Raw genomic sequence first — 17,001 nt, forward strand, 5'->3', positions numbered from 1 at the left:
TTCTCAGCCCCGTGCGTGCCCCCCGCCCCCCGCGAGGAGGGGTTTGGGAAGGTGGGGGCGGGCCCGGGGGGCGGGGGCGGGCCCGGGGGGCGGGGGCGGGCGGCGCAGAGCGTGGGGCGCGGGCTCGCGGCGGGAGCTGTCCGCGGGACCCAGTGCTGAAGTGGGCGCGGACGTGCCAGAGCCCGGGGCGAGGGACCGGGCGATCGGTGCCGGGGCGGGCGAAGACTATGGCGTTCATGGTGAAGACTATGGTGGGCGGCCAGCTGAAGAACCTCACCGGGAGCCTGGGGGGCGGCGAGGACAAGGGGGACGGGGACAAGTCAGCGGCCCAAGCGCAGGGCATGAGCCGAGAGGAGTACGAGGAGTATCAGAAGCAACTGGTGGAAGAGAAGTGAGTGGGTTCCCTTCCTGGCCCCAATGACCCCACACACACAGCCGCTGGGCCCACCCCTGGGCCAGGTTTAGGTCAAACCCCTTCTGCTCCTTTCCTAAACCTGGTAAGTGGCTGGGACGTCCCTTCCAGGTTGCTCCCACAGCCACCCTGTCTCAAATCCAGGACCCTGCTCCAGCTTCTGATTTCTGGCCCAGATGGAGTCCAGGAGGGATGACCGGTGCCTGGGAGGGGGGGGGTGCACGTGCATTTCTGACGAAACAGGTAATCCCTTAATCCGATCTGGTCCTAGCCGCCTGACTTCCAACTGGGGCTCCTCTGAGCCTAAGGCTCTGAGAAAAGTGGTGTAGCCAAAGAGGGGGCTCAGAGCCATAAGGCCAGACCCTGGGGTGGGGGCGCTCCTGGACATTGAGCCCAGTTATGGTCAGCAGCTCTGAGACAGAGTGGAGCTGGAGTCTCTGAGTTACAGTCTGGATTCTGAAGCAAGGCTGCTTTGGTTCAGATCCTGGCTTTGCTTCTTTCTAGCTGAGTGACTTTAGGCAAGGTTCTTAGCCTTTCTGTCTCTTTCCCTCTTCTGGAAGATGGGAGTGGAAATCATAATATATGACTTTATATATACATGAAGGTTAAATGACTTAATGCATATAAACCTTTAGCACATTAGCACAGCGCATAGCAGATGACAAATCACGAAATGTTAGCTATTGCTATTTCACTTCGTTCTGATAGTTCTGCAAGTTGCAAAATCTCAACCCCATTAACAGAAGAGGAAGGGAAGTGATTTACCTAAAGATCTATCTAAAGCAGCAGTGGAGCTGCCAGGCGAATACTTTTTCCCCTCCCAACACAGCTTGTCAGGGAGGGAAAGACGGACCCGAGGTGAAGACTGCAGGTACATAAAATATGGTCTGCAGGGACAGTCAGACAGACTGACACCCCATCCCTGCTGGCTCTGTCCAGTGTCAGGTGCTGAGACAATAAAAGTTGCTGTGATGAGGAGAGGGGCCGGCTAGGCCTTCCAGTCAGAACACCCTCGCTACACACAGATTAGCAGGGTGGGGGTGGCGGAGACCCCCTTGGCCTCTCCCCCGAAGATCCCACCCCTTCTTCTCAGCCCTTGTGGTGACTCCACCCTGGTGCCTCCACAGGATGGAGAGAGATGCGCAGTTCACTCAGAGGAAGGCAGAGCGAGCCACTCTTCGGAGTCACTTCCGAGACAAATACCGTCTGCCCAAGGTATGAGGGAGACTCAGGGTGAGACACAGTCCTGGGACCCTGGGCTCTCAGCTCTGGACATTTTCACCCCTTCCGGCATCACAGCTCCCAGCCCTAAGACTTACAAGCTGTTTGATTATATCTAACCTTCCCTCGCTCATTCATTCATTCACTCACTCATGGTTAACCAGAGTCAGCAGGGTCACGGGTTGTTGTTGAGGTAAAGCCCGTCTCTCTGGAGACTGACAGGTTTGTGTTTTTGGAATAAAACACACACCTCCACCCCCCCACCTCCCCAACCCCAGATCAAGCCTGGTGCATGGAAGGCACAGAGAAGGCAGAGAGCAGGTTCTACAAAGGGGTGAATGAATGCTCTTTAGGCTTTTGAGTACATGTGAAGGGCAGGCTGGGGGACAGAAGGCAGCAGCCTCTGTGTAACCTTCCTGTTCTCACCTAACCGCCCAATAATGGTGCCAGATAACTGTCACCCACATCTACAAATAAGGAAGGTGAGGCTCAAAGAAATGAAGGGACTTGGCTGAGGTCATACAGCTGTGAGTGTTGCACTCAAGCTTGTGAATTATGAGTCTTTGCTTGCTGTAGGACCCAGCCTGCTTTCTAGGGTATGGGGTCTGCTGTGGCTTCTGTGTGTCTCAGGAGGCCCCTGCCCCATTGCAGCACTAGATGGGCACATGCATGTGCTACTCCTGTTGTCTAAGAAGAGCGTGAGCCAAGAATATTACCCTAGTGTGCCAGGAGCTGTGCTAGGCTCGAGGGGAAAATAGAAGTAAAACGCCGCAGCACGCCTGACCTTGATCATCCACTTTAATTGAAAGATCAAATATGTCAACATCACATTCACTCATTCAGCAAATGTTTACTGAGCCCCTGGCTGTTTCTGACTCCCCACAGGGTTTGGAATTCTCTCAAAGGGAAATTTTTGATCCAGAAAACCTGCCTTACTGCAAACCCAGAGAGGAATGGAGTCATTTCTCAAATCCTGTCACTAAGCACATAAGAGGCACAACACAGGATCGGAAAGCCCCAAGGCCTCCCAGAGGGATAAGGAAGTACAATGGCTATCAGTAGGTGCCATGTAAAAAGAGTACAGATGTAGAAATAGTGACTTTTTTTTGTTTGTTTTTTGGTGGTACTAGGGTTTGAACTCGGTCCAGAGTGCTCTACCAGTTGAGCCATGCCCCCAGTCCCTTTTTTGCTTTAAATATTTTTCAGGTAGGGGCTTGCTTTTTTTTTTTTTTTTTTTTTTTGGCCAGGTCCAACTTCAGATGGAGATCTTCCTGATCTCCACATCTAATTCCTGAGCTGGAATTACAAGTGTGAGTCATCACGTCCAGCTAGTGATAGAGATTTGAGCTAGCTCCCTTGGGCGAGTTACTTATTTAAATTATCTGAGCCTTCATTCTCTTATTTTTAAAGCAGAGGCAGAGATAACTGTCCTACCTCTTAAGTGCTTTTTTTGTTTGTTTGTTTGGTACTGGGGTTGGAACTCAGGGACACCTGGCTTAGGTGCTTTTTATTGTGAGAATTAAAAGCACCCAGTTCAATGTCAGCCATATAACAGGTTTTGATAAATGGCACCCTATTGGTTACATCCTTTAGTATAGTTAACAATAGTCAACACATGACTGAGCTGACTGTAACAGTATGACTCCTAGGTGTTCTCCTTTCATTTTTACTCACTGTGCTAGTTCTTCAGGAGTAAGGTGGTGTAAAATACAATGTATAAAAGTACAAGGTCTCTGTGTCCATGCATGAAGTGCTTGATCCTGGGATGTGGGAGGGGTCGGGACTGAGCTTACTGGAACGGGGAACTTGGAAATCTAGTGGGAACCAGTTCAGTTTGTTTGCATGCCCCCTCAACTCTGGGAACTCATAGACCTCCACCTTCCCCTGCCTTCTTTCCTTCAGAATGAGACAGATGAGAGCCAGATCCAGATGGCCGGTGGAGACGTGGAGCTGCCCCGGGAGCTGGCCAAGATGATTGAGGAGGATACAGAGGAGGAGGAAGAGAAGGCCTCGGTCTTAGGGCAGCTGGCCAGCCTCCCTGGCTTGGACCTCAGCTCACTCAAGGACAAGGCTCAAACCACACTGGGAGACCTCAAGCAATCAGCTGAGAAGTGCTGCATCATGTGACCACTTCCTATGGGGTTCCCCTCTGGGATGGCCAGAGCTCTGGGCCCCCATGAGGGCTAAGCTTGTGTCCCAACGACTTCCTGGGACGTGTATCCCATTTTGGACTGTGTTCCCTTGCCCAGTTTAGCCTCAAAGCCCTTTTCACCCATGCCTCAAGCCTGCTTTCTGGTCTCTCTCTGTCTCCAGTGGAAGCAAAGGTCCCATTTCTCATCCTACCATCCCCAACTCTGTCTGAGGAGGCCCTCCAAGATTATGGAAATAAGCCCAGCCCTCTCTGGGTATGGTTCCAAGTTCTTCAAACAGGAACCCACAGCTTTGGTATATCTGCCACAGATACTTCATGACATATGGATTACACATCGTCTGGGGTACAGCAGCCCCCCAGACACCAACACTCAGATATGTTCTCAGATGGGGCTTTGGGCAGACAGGAAGCCTGAGATCTAGTCTCCACTTTTATTGTTCTTGAAAGCTACTACTCTTTCTGGGCCTCTTTTCCTCATCTGTAAAATGGGTTTGAACAGAATTTTTTCTAAGATTTTTTTTCCCACTTGGTATCCCTGGTCACTCAGAGCACAGCCCATACACCTCTTTGGGTAGGGCAGCAGCTGCAGCCACAGCCTCAAGCAGCTGCCACTGTAGGCTCTGGGAGCTGAGCAACGCTGTGTGAGGGGGCGGAGTGCCAAGAAGGGAGCTGGCACTGAACAGTAGCCCAGGCGGCTCTAGGCCTTTTCTGGGCCCAGGGCCCAGCCAGTTGTGTTCTGTTCCTGTAGAACTCTCTCTGGATTCCATAGCTGGAATCTCCTCTTCGAGCTCAGTGAAAAATAAAAATTCTAAATGACATGGCTACCTTCCCATTTCTTACTGACCTTGAGCCTTGTAGGGTGTTCTCTGCCTCCTCATTTGCAGCTTCACAGGAGAGGAGACATCCAGTGCAAGGAACCCCCTTTCGGTGCCCACTCCTATAAGATGTTCTGCCTCTACCCTCTCAGGACCCTGGGTGAGGGGGCATCTGTATGGTAGGAGCAGCAGCAGATCTGGCCTGGGGCAAGACAAAATAGGTCTGGGCTCTGGGCTTTGAGGAGGATGTGACAGCTGACTGAGTATGGAAGGGGCCTTGGGAGCATTGCCTGAGGGCACCAGAAGCACCTCTGCGTGGCTGCGTGACTATATTGTCTCTGGCATCTGTGTCTGTAGCTCCTCCTCACCTAGGAGAGGGAGAATGCAGCAATGTAACAGACAAGGCAGGGCAACTGTCCTCCAACCTGGCACTGCTGTGTCCCTTTTGAGCCTGTTTTGTTCACTGTAAAATGAGGAGTCTCCCAACCCAATAACATACAATAACCCACAATAATGATACATGTTTCCAAGAGTGATTTTTTTTTTTTTTGGGTGAGATTGGGGTTTAAACTCAGGCCTTCATGCTTGCAAAGCAGGTACTCTACCACTGAGCCACACCTCCAGTCCATTTTTGTCCTGGTATATTGGAGATGGGGTCTCACGAATTATTTCCCTGGACTGGACTTGAACCACAGTCCTCCGATTTCAGCCTCCCAAGTAGCTAGGCTTATAAGCATAAGCCACCAGCCACCAGTACTCAGCTTGTTTTCTTTCTTTCCCTTCCTCCCTTCCTCCCTCTCTCCCTCCTCTCTCTCTCTCTCTCTCTCTCTCTCTCTCTCTCTCTCTCTCTCTCTCTCCCTCTTTCTTTCTTTCTTTTCTTTTTGCTGTACTGGGGCTTGACCTCAGGGCCTACACCTTGAGCCACTCTACCTTTTTTGTGAAGGGTTTTTCCAAGCTAGGGTCTCTCGGAACTATTTACCCCAGGCTGGCTTTGAACCTCAATCCTCCTGATCTCTGCCTCCTGAGTAGCTAGGACTACAGGCGTGAGCTACTGGCACCCAGTTCTTTTTCTTTCTTTCTTTAGCCCTTGCATGTGACAGACCATATCAATGAATGGCAGCGAATCCTTTTAAAAGAAAAAAAAAGTGACGATGGTGCAGGGCCAGAAGTCAAGTGGTGCCTCCTGGGCTTTGCTGGCAGGGCAGGGGCAGGAAGGAGTTCCCTAAAGCTTGGTGTGAGGTGGCCCAGGGTAAGGCAGGAAGCTGATCCTGGCACAGAACCTGGTGTCTTCAGAGGAGTTTGTACCTAGGCAATAAATTTATTTTGAAAATTTTCCCTAGATCCCGCCTCAGCCTCCTGAGTGCTGGGATTTCAGGCATGCATTGCCATGCCACACTCTGCTCTACCAAAGATCTTTTAAAAACATTTTTAGAGTGAGCTGAAATCTCATCCTGTAGTAGGTGGGCAGAGTAGGGGATGGTGTCTCCAAGGTTCTGCTGGAGCAGTTATCCCAGGGGCTGTCAGGCAGGTGGAAAGGGCTAGAGGCTACCTGGTATCGCCTGGCCTTGAGAGTCTGGGGCCAGTGGAGGCTGAGGCCAGCCTGTGGGGAAGCCACCCAGGATTTAGAGGCAGGAAAGGCTATCTGCAGGTTTAGCAAAATTTCCATTAGGTTTCTTTTGTAAAATAAGAACCAGGAAGAGAACACCTGTGCAGTAGGTACCCTGGGGAGGGGGGCAGCCTGGAGAAAGAGAAAACAAGCTGTTAGGAAGGTGGGGCCGGCAGGATTGAGGCTGTCGCCCTGGGCCTTATTCTTCTGTGCATCCTGCCAAGGTGCCTGGGCCTCAGAGCTCCTAGGCTGCCCTTAGGAACGACCTAATGGCCACTGGACAAAAACCGCTCTGACCTTCCTGGAGCTGGAAGAGTCCCAAGCCAGGCGTGAGGGAGCACGGGCTCTCTTCAGCAGTGTCAGCAGCAGGACCCACGTCAGCTCTCTGCCCTCCAGGGCCCTTCTGCCTAATGGGATTGGACAGCCCCTTCCCCCTCAGTGCTTTGCAGGCCAAGAGGGAGAGGCCAGCGTGGCAGGCAGTGGGGGCGCTCAGGGAAACTCACTGAACCCTGTCAAAGCAGGGCTGTTTGGCACCTGGGGTCAGGAAGTGGAAGGGGACTGAGCCTCTGGTTCCCCCCTAACCTAACCGTCTGGGAACCCAAGAAGCCTTGACCTGTCTACAGTGTCCCTGATATACAGTGGAGGAGGGTCTGGGGCAAGAGGAAGGAGTTGTAGGCTCAGGCAAAGGTGGGTAAAGAGAGCAGCATGAGGGATCCCTGCTTCTGGTGGCCTTGCTCTGCCTCCCTCTTCCTTCCCCTTTGTCAGCCCTTTGTCTGGATTTCTCTGGCCATCCACATCCTCATCTGTGTCCCCCACCTTTGCCTCATTCCTGGTTCAGTGCCTGTCCTGCACCCATGACCTCCACAGGGGACAGTACTGGCCAAGTTGGATCTCCTCCCCTGCACCTGCCCCATCCCTCTCCCCAGTCTCAGGCCCTCAGGCTCTGGATGCCTGGACTCCAGCTGTCTTTCTGTCCTTTTTCCACTCTCTCTGAGACAATCACATGCTCCATGACCAGTCCACCAACCTGGTATGAGGTGAAGATAAAAGAAAACCACTTGCCATCAAAACTTTCTTTTCACAATGCCTAAAACCACACCATTAGGTCACCATACTTTGGAGACTGATGCTCAGGCCTTCTCCTTCACTCCCACCCTCCTGTTCTTTGCCCCACCTTTTCTTCTTCCTTCCCCCACTCCTGCCCTTTTTTTTTTTTTTTGCTGTATTGGGGTTTGAACTCAGGGCCTACACCTTGAGCCACTCCACCAGCCCTTTTTTGTGATGGAGCTTTTCAAGATATTGTCTTGTGAACTATTTGCCTGGGCTGGCTTCGAACCACGATCCTACTGATCTCTGCCTCCTGCGTAGCTAGGATTACAGGCCTGAGCCACCAGCACCCAGCTTCCTTTCCCTTGCAGGCAGTCTGAGGACACAGGAAATATCAAAGGTGGGGGAAAAGCTCTTCTGTCCCCACTCCCTCTCTTACTTACTCTCACCCCCAGCATATACACCTTCAGGGCTCTGGATCTATGATTCACAAAAGTTCCCTTTCTCCTGCCTTCCACCCAGCCAGACATCTCAGGCCCATTTCCCAGTGGCAAGAAGGGTGTGGAAAGAACAAGTGACATTCCAGAGGCCAGCTAGCCCCTAGGGAGGAGTTGGAGTGGTGGCCAGGGCCTGGCATATGTAGGATCTCCTTTTCCCCCAATAGCCAGATGGTCCCTTCTCAGACACTGGAGCCTCAGGCAGGCACTGGGGACACCTGAGGCCTGTTCACTTGCCCACAAGGGCTGCTGGCAGTGCCCACTGACCCAGCTGATGCTCAGCCCGGGAGTCCAGACCTTCTGTCCTCTATCCCATAGACCCGAGGCTGTAGAGGAGGTGGAGAGCTACAAAGCCCACTGCCCTGCCTCTAACCCAGTGTCCGCCAGGCACTACTGTTCCCAGAGTCTGTGTGAAGCGTAGGGAGCCAGAGTAGCCTGGGTCCAGAAAGCAGCAGAGTTGTGGCTGCCTCAACCTCACTGAGCAAGGGCTGTGCTTGTGATGTGACCATGAGAATAAGTCTGTGGGGAATCTGCAGGCGCCTGTGACCTTGGACAGGGCTGTGTTTTCATGTCTATGTGTGTGCGTGTGTATAATTTTAAATGTATAGCTGCAGGTGTGCATTACTCTGGGAAAGTGGTCACTGACGTGCCCTGTCGCTCCAACTCCAGTCTCAGAGTGGGGCCAACTCTCTGGGAGGCAGGGGTGAGACAGCAACCTGGCCTCTGGAGACAAGAGCCCTTCCAGATGACCTCCTGAAGGAACCAAGATTCTATATCCTACCAGAAAGCCCAACAAGGGATAGGCTGGGCACAGGGACATCTGGGTCCCTCAACCTGCTCCCTCTCTGGCCCTGGGAGAATAGAAGGCCCAAGCCCAGGTGTTCACCAAAGCTTGGCCTGGTACTGGCTCTGAGCTTGAGTGAATTAGGGAGGTGGACGCTAAGGCAGAGTGGGGGCCCCTGGACATTACTGGGGGGCATCTGCCTTGCTTTGGTGAGAGGTAGAAGGGTACTTCTGCTCCCAAGAGGCAAAATATCTGAAAAGCAGATTTGCATGTCTCCCATAGGTTTGTGCCATTAGAAAACGTCCTACAGAGAGAGCCCACCGCTTCCCTTGTCCCTAGACCCCTCCTTCCAGCTTGGATCCAGGATCGGTCTGGAGGATATGCATCCAGGGAGGGGCCCTTCCCAGGGCCTCTGTCTCTCAGGACTTTCCTGTCTCTGGTCCCCACAGGGGCTCACTCTTCATCACAACCACATAGGAAAGAACTTCAGGCCCTTCTCAGCCAGCAATGCAGCTATTGTAATAATTGGGAAGTTGGGGGGACAACAGTGACCTTCCACCTATCTTTTGTCCTTTCCACTGTCCTCCCAGTCTTTTCTACTCATCCTCTCCTTTCCCTCTCATTTCACCTACCAAGGACTTCTTTCTGTTTGGCTCATTTCCAGAGATAACCTGAAGTATGCTTGCTTCCTAGATCTGAAAATAACATTTTACTGAATTCTTACTCTGTGCCAGACACATGTATGCTACCTAGTTTCAGATTCCCATGGGGCAGATATCCTCCTTTCATAGATGCAGATCAACAGGTCCCAAGCCGTGGAGCCAAGGGGCAGGGCTAGGACTGTAGCCGGCTCCACGCTGCCCCCCAGTGGCCATGCCGAGGGCTTCAGGGGAATTAATTCCCCCAGAGAACAAGTCCCCCCCCCCACCCCACGCATCAGAAGCAGTCTAATACCACGTGGAAAACTGAGCATCTTGGTGGTACCCAGAAGTCTAAGCAGGACTGGAGGTGTGGCTCTAGTGGTAGAGTCCCCGCTTTGCAAGCATGAAGTCCTGAGTTCAATCCCACCAAAATAAAAAACCAAAAACCCAAGTCCAAAGTGTAAGGAATGCTCCTGGTGGCTGCCTGCACGTGCACCACCCTTCCTTAACGGACTCCCAACAAGGGCTGATCAGACCAAGGGCACAGAAGCTGCTGCAAATGACCCCATTTTGGGGGTTTTTGGGGACTGAGAATAGATGATGCCCTTTTCCCAAAATAGCTCACTGTTCACTCATTAAAGGGGGGGAACCCCAGGACCCTGGCTAAGGAGTGTACAGTGTGGGGAGGGGGGTTAAGAGGACCACCACCTACCACTGTGCTGAGGCGCACAGGGCTCCTGGGCCTGAGCTCCCACCTCTCCTTGGCCCCCTAGGCAGTTATCCTGACTCCTGAATACCAGGGATGAGGGCTGGAGGCTGACATGCTTATCACTCTCTACAGTGACCTCTCCCAGCCCTACATCAGGTTCCCAGGTTTTTCTGGGCTCTTTTGCCCCAGGCTGTGAGCAGGGCTACCTCACTTGTTCCAAGGGCAAGAAGAGATGCACAAGTACCAAAAATAATTTAATAGACAAACAGTGAATTACATTTTTTACACCCAGCCTCCTGTAGGGAGGACAGACAACTCTTGCCCTAAGGAGGCAGTTAAGGACAGAAGGGTTAGAAGTCACCACGACCTTCTCCGACTTTAAAAAGAAACCATGAAGTAACTCGAGGTGTGTACATTCTTCTCCAGGGTAAGTTCTGCCCTCATAAGAGCCCATGCTGTGGGCTGTGGAGGTATCAGTGGCCCCCACTGCAGGGTGGGGAGACCCAGGCCCAAACTCCAGCACAGGGCCTGCTCCATGGAGGGACGAGGATTGAGGATCCTGTGTCAGGGCAGGAACAGGTATGGGGTTCTCAAAGGAGACTACTTTCATGCTTGAAGGACTATCTAAGTACTGAGATGGTGCAGGTGTGAGCTCCCAGGAAGTCTGAAAAGTTCTGTGAGGCTGAGTGTGTACTGTGGGGTTGTGTGGTCCCTGAGGGGTCATGGAGCACCCCATTCCAGTACAAGGAGGGAGGTGAGTTAGAATAAAGGCTCCAAGGAAGAGCAAGTCTAGGGCACAGGCAGGAGCTTCCCTTGGCAGGGAGAAAGCAGAAGTGCTCTGCAGAGGGCCCCCTGTCATCTTCTTGGAGCAAACCATAGGTGGCTTGATACCCTAGATGGACAGGCTCAGACCCAGCAGTCACCAGTAACAAAGGCCTCATGGGAGAAACTCTCCTCCCAGTTGGGCCCCGGTGGTCCCAGCACACAACACACAGGATGCCAGATCCTCTGGGAGTGGGGAACATCCCAAGGGAGGCTGGGGACTCTAGGATGTGGGGTTTCAGAGGTGTCCATCTACGAAGCTCCTCAGGAATGTACAGGGCCACCTCATTCTGAGCATCCATCTGGATTAGTGTGCCCTTTACTCCAGATGTGCTGCTCATCCAGTCATCCTTCTAGGGTCACTGCAGAGTGCATGCTAAGAGGGGAGAGGGGGAGGTCTTTGGCAAGAGAGGCAAAAGCCAGGGCCACCCCCAGTCCTCATCCTGTTCTGAAGGGTCAGACTCCAGGGCAGGACTCACAGCTACGAACTGACTCCAACAGCCCCTCTTTGTCCAGGGTCTCTGCTTCCCAGCGAGACGTCCTCATCTGTAGGACACAAAGGCAGTGTGAGAGCTGAGGGAGTCAGAGTCAGACATGGGAGCTACAGCATATACAAGGGGGATGGGGGCGCAGAGAGAGAATCCACCATTCCTTGCCTCATGTGGCCCCTTTCTGCTCACCTTGACCTGCTCCTTCAGGTATTCAGCTCGAGCCATGAGGTTTTGAACCTGCAGTGGAAACACGGTGTGTGTGTGTTTACAGTTGAGCTCCTCTTCACCCCTGATGCTCTCCAGAATACTCTGCCCCATTAGAACAGCTTCCCCTGTAAGCTCTTATGTACATTCCCTCCACAAAGCCTTCCCAGCTGCAGCCACCCAGCAGACTTTCTGCTCATCTGAGCCCTGGGCCACTGACTTCACAAGTCTATGAGGTTTGACTACCAGACTTGGAATACCTGGGAGCAGGAACTCCCACAGAAAACCTCAGGAGGTCCCACAGACAAGAGCAGAGTTAAAGAAGAAGAGAAAGCCCCCCCAGACCCCCAACCCCTGTGGGCACCTCAGTGTGAAGCAGCTCTCGCCTCCGGCCTGGGGGCTCCGCTGTAAAGAGAGGGCAGGTGGTGAGGGCACAGCAGCCAGGGGACTGGTGGGGATGGTGCTGGGGCCTCACCTGCCAGCAGCAGCAGCAGCTCCCCCAGGCTGTGCTGGTACAGATCCAGGGCATCCTGCTCTCCGCCAGCTTCCTCCTCCTACAGCCACGTGGACAATAGGTCATTCCGGCCAGGACTTGGATTCCTGCATCCTGCCCCTCCCACTGGGCACAAACCTTGGCCATGGCAGCTGAGGCCACTTCCAGGGCAGCTAGGAGGCGTGGCTTGTCCCGGGCCATCTCTGGAGTGAGGGGCAAAGGCTCAGGGTGAGAGGAGCAGCCTGTTTTCTTGGCACAGGTTGCAGACCCTAACCTGCCTCTGCAAGCTGGAGGGAGGCTGCGGGTTCCTACCTCTGAGCAGGTCTCGAGTAGTGGTCCCCTGCCTCAGCAGAGCCTGACTGGAGGAAGACACGATGGCCTTGAGTTCTTCAGCCCGGGACACGTACTGCCCCACCTGTAGGAGGGGGAGAGGCTGAGGAGTGAGGGCCCAACGCCTCCCTGGCAGCACCCACCTCCAAGTTCATCCTCTGGGTTCTCACTGATCGCCCCAAGCTACAATCATATTAGGGGCAAATGAGGCTGGCCTGACCCTCCCAAGCCCTTGGTTATGGGAGAGGAGGTTTCAATTCTAAGTCAGCCATTCCCCAGAGGCCTGGACTCTCTTGGCGCCCTCCCCTTGTGCTCCTCCTGGGACCCATTTCCTTCTGGGACCTCACCCACCTTTGCCTTAATTGCCTCCTTCCGCTGAGCATCCACTTCATCTGCAGAAGGTGGAGGTTCATGTGAAGAGTCTGGGGGAAACCCCTGCCTCACACCAACCCTCCAGAATCCCCAAAACATCAAGTTCCAGGTTTATTCTCTGCCTTGTCTCCTACAAGATTCTGGATGGGGAACTTCTGGAATCCCTCACTAAAGCTACAGCCAATTCCCATCCCCTCCCAGGGCTACAGGCATGGCCAGGGACTCACAGTGCAGAGCTGGCACAAAGAAGTCTAGAGCCTTGCAATAGAGCGACAAGGCAGCTGTGGCGTCCCCCTCTTGGTCCTTCTTCACAGCCTGCACCACCAGGGCTGTCTGATAGGCAGATCAGAAGTCAGGCCCACCTTCCTTCTCCCACACCCACCAGGGTCAGTCTTCCTGAGCCTGCCCTTGGCCACCCTCTCTGAGTAAGTCATCTGTTCACCATCAGAGGGGGCAGACAGGATCCCACCCGGCCCCCCACCTCATCCATCCCCTGGGATTGCTTACTGCTCGTGCCAGGCTCTCCCCACTGGGCATATGCTCCAGGTCCACCCAGGGGTGGGCAAAGAAGTCCTGGAAAGAGATTCGACGGCCAGGGTCCCGCTCCAGGAGCCGCTGCAGCAGATCCCGGCAGTCTCGGGAGAGTGGAGGCCGAAGGGGGAGCTGCAGGAGGGGTAAGGACAGAGAGTTCACACTGGGCTCCAGCACCTGGACGTGAAGCCAGGGGCCTGTCAGGACCTCCAGAGGTACCGCTGACAGACCTGGGAGGAACACAGTGGTCAAGGTTATGGAGAACCAGGCCTCCTTCCCCAGGCTCCTGCCCATAGCTGTTGTGAAGCTTTGACTATGGGTCCTCCCCTAGCCCTGGACCATACTCAAGAGAAGCTAGTACCTGGCTCTGCTGTGATCTTCTCTCCATGGGGACCTGCACAGAAGTCTGTGCAGCAGGCCCTTGGCTGCCTGCTGTGGCTAACCTGGGTCCCAGAAATGAACAAGAGCCTTGACTTCACCCTGGAGAATGCCCCCCTGCCAAGCAGGTATTCTGGAGCCCACAGTTCAGTCTGTGCAGATGGGAGTGAGCCTAACATCTCAGGGCCCTGACTCCCCCCCACCCTCCCACATGGTTGCCAAGGACCTACCAGACCTACCTCAATAACCCGGTTGCTACGGATCTTGTCTTCCAGCTCCGAGAATGACCTGGAGGCAAACGGGGGCTGCCCAAAGAGGGCTTCTGTGGAAGGAGGCAGAGGGAAGACTGGAGGGGATGGAGTTGAGCCTAGCCTAGCCTACCCCTAGGCAGGAGGACTGATGTCCCTCCAGAGCAGGGTCCTTGGGTCCATCAGGGAGAGGCCCAGAAAGGCCTGGCCTGAGGACACACAGTGCATCCCTTGGGGTGGGGATTAGGGGACAAAAGTCTCACCATATAGGATGACCCCCACAGACCAGAGGTCCACACGGGCATCATACTGCCGCTGACACACCATCTCAGGGGCCATATAGAGCGGGGAGCCACGAAGCACATGCTTCTCATCCCATGGAGACATGTGCTGTGCAAAGCCAAAGTCTGCAGGCAAGAGGCCAGGCGCGAGGGTTTAAATTTCAGATGCTTTTGCTCCTGTCCTATAAAGCCTCACCCAGCTCCAGTATTAGGGTGGCCTCACCCTTGACTCTCCAGGATCGATCCTGCTCCCTTGCCTGCACTCATCAGCCTGTAGCACCCTCCTCCTCCATCTCCTGCATAACCCCTCAATGCTCCCAAAAAGCTTAGGCTATGCCACATTCTCTGGTCTCCAGCCTCAAGTCCATTCTTATCCAGCTCTTACAGGGACCATGGCCTCCCTTGCCCCACCATGTACCCTCCTAGGCTGCCCCAGATTAATACAGTTTGAGCCCCACCCTGACAACAGACTAAGTCTGCTCCCCGATCACAGACCAATCCATGACACTGGTTACAAACTGGCACTATTTCCAAATTGAGCCCCAAACCTGAACCCACAGCGAGTCACAACTCTGACCATAGACTGAGCCCTAATTCTGCCCAAAACACTCAAGGACTTGAGCGTTGGCAGCGTGAGAAAGGTACTACCTTCTGGTGATGGGCCCACCCTGGATCCAGCCTGTCACTGTGATGACTCAATGGAGCACTGGCTGAAAACCAGGTTGCAGAGGCAGCCCAGGTTGAAGGAGCTCTGTCCACCCACGCCAAAACCCTCACCCGATGGTCCAGACTCAGACCTGCTAGTTTCAGGTGGGGCTTCTCCACAGAGCTCAGCAGAATGTTCTGTGGTTTCAGATCCAGGTGAGAGATGTTTCGTTCATGCAGGAACTGCAGGGCACTAGCTGGGGAGCAGGACCAGCACAGAGATACAGGTCAGAGGAGCCCGTCTTCTGCCTGCTTCTCTCCTCCCCAGACCCCTTCAAGCTGCACAACCCCAGGTCTGGCCTGGCTGGTCTACAAAATGCTTTGCATAGAAGTACCAGGCTCCAGCTACTTTTAAGACTTTGCCATTCCCTATGTACACACTGTCCTCCTCCCTATACTTTGCACAAGTCTCTTCTCCTCTCAGGAGTGTCCTGAGATGCTGTAGCTCTTTAGGTTCTTACACTTTTCCTTGCTAAAGCACTTGGGTTCCATAAATTGGGCCCTGGGTACAGTGTACTTATGTCATGTCCCACAAGTGGAAGCCTAAACTCCCCAGATGGAGGCTCCTCTCTGCCTCTCTCACAGCATCCTGGAGCTAGGGATGGGAACATGGAAAAGACAGGGCCCCCAAAATCCAAGCTAGGCAGCAGACGACTGCAAAGCAGTGCGTCGGGGGAGAAGCACAGAACATGGGAAGGGGAGTCAGGCTGGGATCAGAGGTTTTTACCCAGCTGCTGCATGAAGACACGAGCCACCTTCTCAGGCAGAATCCTGCGGGTATGGATGAAGCGGGACAGGTCACCTCCTGCGCAGAACTCCATGATGAGGTAGATATTGTCACTGTCCCACTGTAGTTAGAGGTAGAGAGGCAGTCTGAAGACAGTGTCCCTTCTCCAGCTCTCTTTTGAAGGAGTCCCATCCCAGGCTCCCACCTGGAAGTCTTTCAGCTGCACGATGTGGGGGTGCCGAATGTCCTTGAGGATCTCAATCTCAGTGAGGAGGTTTTCCACCGATGCCTTGTTCAGACTTCTCTTGGCCACACACTTTATGGCTACCACCTCGCGAGTGTCCTTCTGTGGGATGGGAGACTTGGGGGCTCTGCCTGAGGGGGACTAGAGCCATGACTAGCTGGAGGGAGTCTGGGTCTCTCTGCTCCCTTCCCCCTCCCTGGGCCTACCCACTCCACACAGGCCTCCCGGCTTCCCAGCTTCCCTTTCCTGAATCAAGGAGGCATCTGGATTCTGGAATTCTGGCTTCCCGACCCAGCCTGCTGCCCTCCAACCCTTTGCTACCTTGCCCACTGCACTGCGTTCTAGAGCGGCCCCGAAAAGGCACGTCGCTCAGCGAGTGTCAAGAGCTGGACATGCCTAACTGGTCCTGCCTCCTGGAGTCCAGTCCCAGACTCCTCCCAGCCCACCAGGCAACTTCCGTTTTGTCCCCAGCCACTGACACCGAGGCTCCACCGAGGTCTCCGCCCGCCCCTGCAGCCCAAACGCGGGTGTGTGTATATTTGTTTTTAAGACTTCAGCATGGCGATCAGCTCCAACCTGCACCGGAGGTCAGCCTGGCGGAAGGCAGGCCGCGGGCCCTCCAGCTCTCCCGGCCGGCGCCCGGCTGGGCTTGCTCGGGTTTGGCGGGCATAGGTGCTCGGCACCGGGAGCCCCTCGGGGACGGCGCGCCCACACCCACCTTGGCGTAGGCCTTATACACGGTGGCGTACGTGCCACTGCCCAGGCGCTCGGTTAGGATGAAGCCGTCCAGCCGTGGGGGACCCCAGCCGGGCCCAGCCATCCCGCGCCGGCCGCCAGGCGCTTCCGGTTTCCCGGCGCCGGGTTCGGCCCGGAGCCGAGTGGGCCGAGCGCGGGGTGCCGGGGCGGGGCTCCACGCGGCCCCCGCACCGCCCGCCGGAAGCGCAGCGAGGCTCCGCCCCCGCCAGAGCTCCTCCCCCCCGCCCGCACCCGCTCTCCGCCGGGCCCCAAGAGGCGGGTTTGGGGACAGCTGCGATCACCCAGTGGCAGCTTCCTAGAGATCACCCACTGAAGGGGCAGGAGGGGAGGAGTTAGCGAGCAGGTGCTGGGGTGCAGGGAAGATTCAAGGAGGGCCCCAAGTCCTGCCTGCCAACATCAGTAGCTCTGAAAGTGGGGCAACTGGACAACAAAATGCCTTTGGAAGACTCCCAAGTTGTCTCCCCTGGGCCTCTCATCTGCCTTTCACTCTTAGGAAAGGGTTCCTCCGTCCTCAGAGATGAGAGGCTTTGACCAC

General features: G+C 54.7%; 2 protein-coding genes across 5 annotated transcripts; one reads left to right on the forward strand and one right to left on the reverse strand.

The window, feature by feature from the left end:
- The first annotated feature begins 130 nt into the window (after positions 1-130).
- Positions 131-4,649, forward strand: Cplx3 (complexin 3). The gene is made up of 3 exons (XM_020178764.2): positions 131-391; positions 1,540-1,627; positions 3,536-4,649. The coding sequence occupies exons 1-3, from the start codon at positions 228-230 to the stop codon at positions 3,758-3,760; spliced, it is 477 nt and encodes a 158-aa protein (XP_020034353.1). The 5' UTR covers positions 131-227; the 3' UTR covers positions 3,761-4,649.
- Positions 4,650-10,125: 5,476 nt separating this feature from the next.
- On the reverse strand, positions 10,126-16,611 carry Ulk3 (unc-51 like kinase 3). 4 transcript variants are annotated; one of them, XM_074061974.1, is made up of 16 exons: positions 16,429-16,611; positions 15,672-15,809; positions 15,467-15,587; positions 14,832-14,936; positions 14,017-14,160; positions 13,745-13,827; positions 13,104-13,259; positions 12,824-12,929; positions 12,576-12,616; positions 12,207-12,309; positions 12,033-12,097; positions 11,877-11,955; positions 11,766-11,806; positions 11,387-11,434; positions 11,186-11,252; positions 10,126-11,082 (listed from the first exon to the last, which is right to left on the reverse strand). In XM_074061974.1, the coding sequence occupies exons 1-16, from the start codon at positions 16,528-16,530 to the stop codon at positions 11,066-11,068; spliced, it is 1,416 nt and encodes a 471-aa protein (XP_073918075.1). In that variant the 5' UTR covers positions 16,531-16,611; the 3' UTR covers positions 10,126-11,065. The 4 variants fall into 4 exon arrangements, with proteins under 4 accessions (XP_073918075.1, XP_020034351.1, XP_073918077.1 ...); XM_020178762.2 differs by having other exon boundaries at positions 15,672-15,812; positions 16,429-16,610; XM_074061976.1 differs by lacking the exon at positions 16,429-16,611 and adding an exon at positions 16,032-16,393.
- Positions 16,612-17,001: the final 390 nt, after the last annotated feature.

The sequence above is a fragment of the Castor canadensis genome, chromosome 19, assembly GCF_047511655.1.
Source record: "Castor canadensis chromosome 19, mCasCan1.hap1v2, whole genome shotgun sequence".
NCBI classification, from domain to species: Eukaryota; Metazoa; Chordata; class Mammalia; order Rodentia; family Castoridae; genus Castor; species Castor canadensis.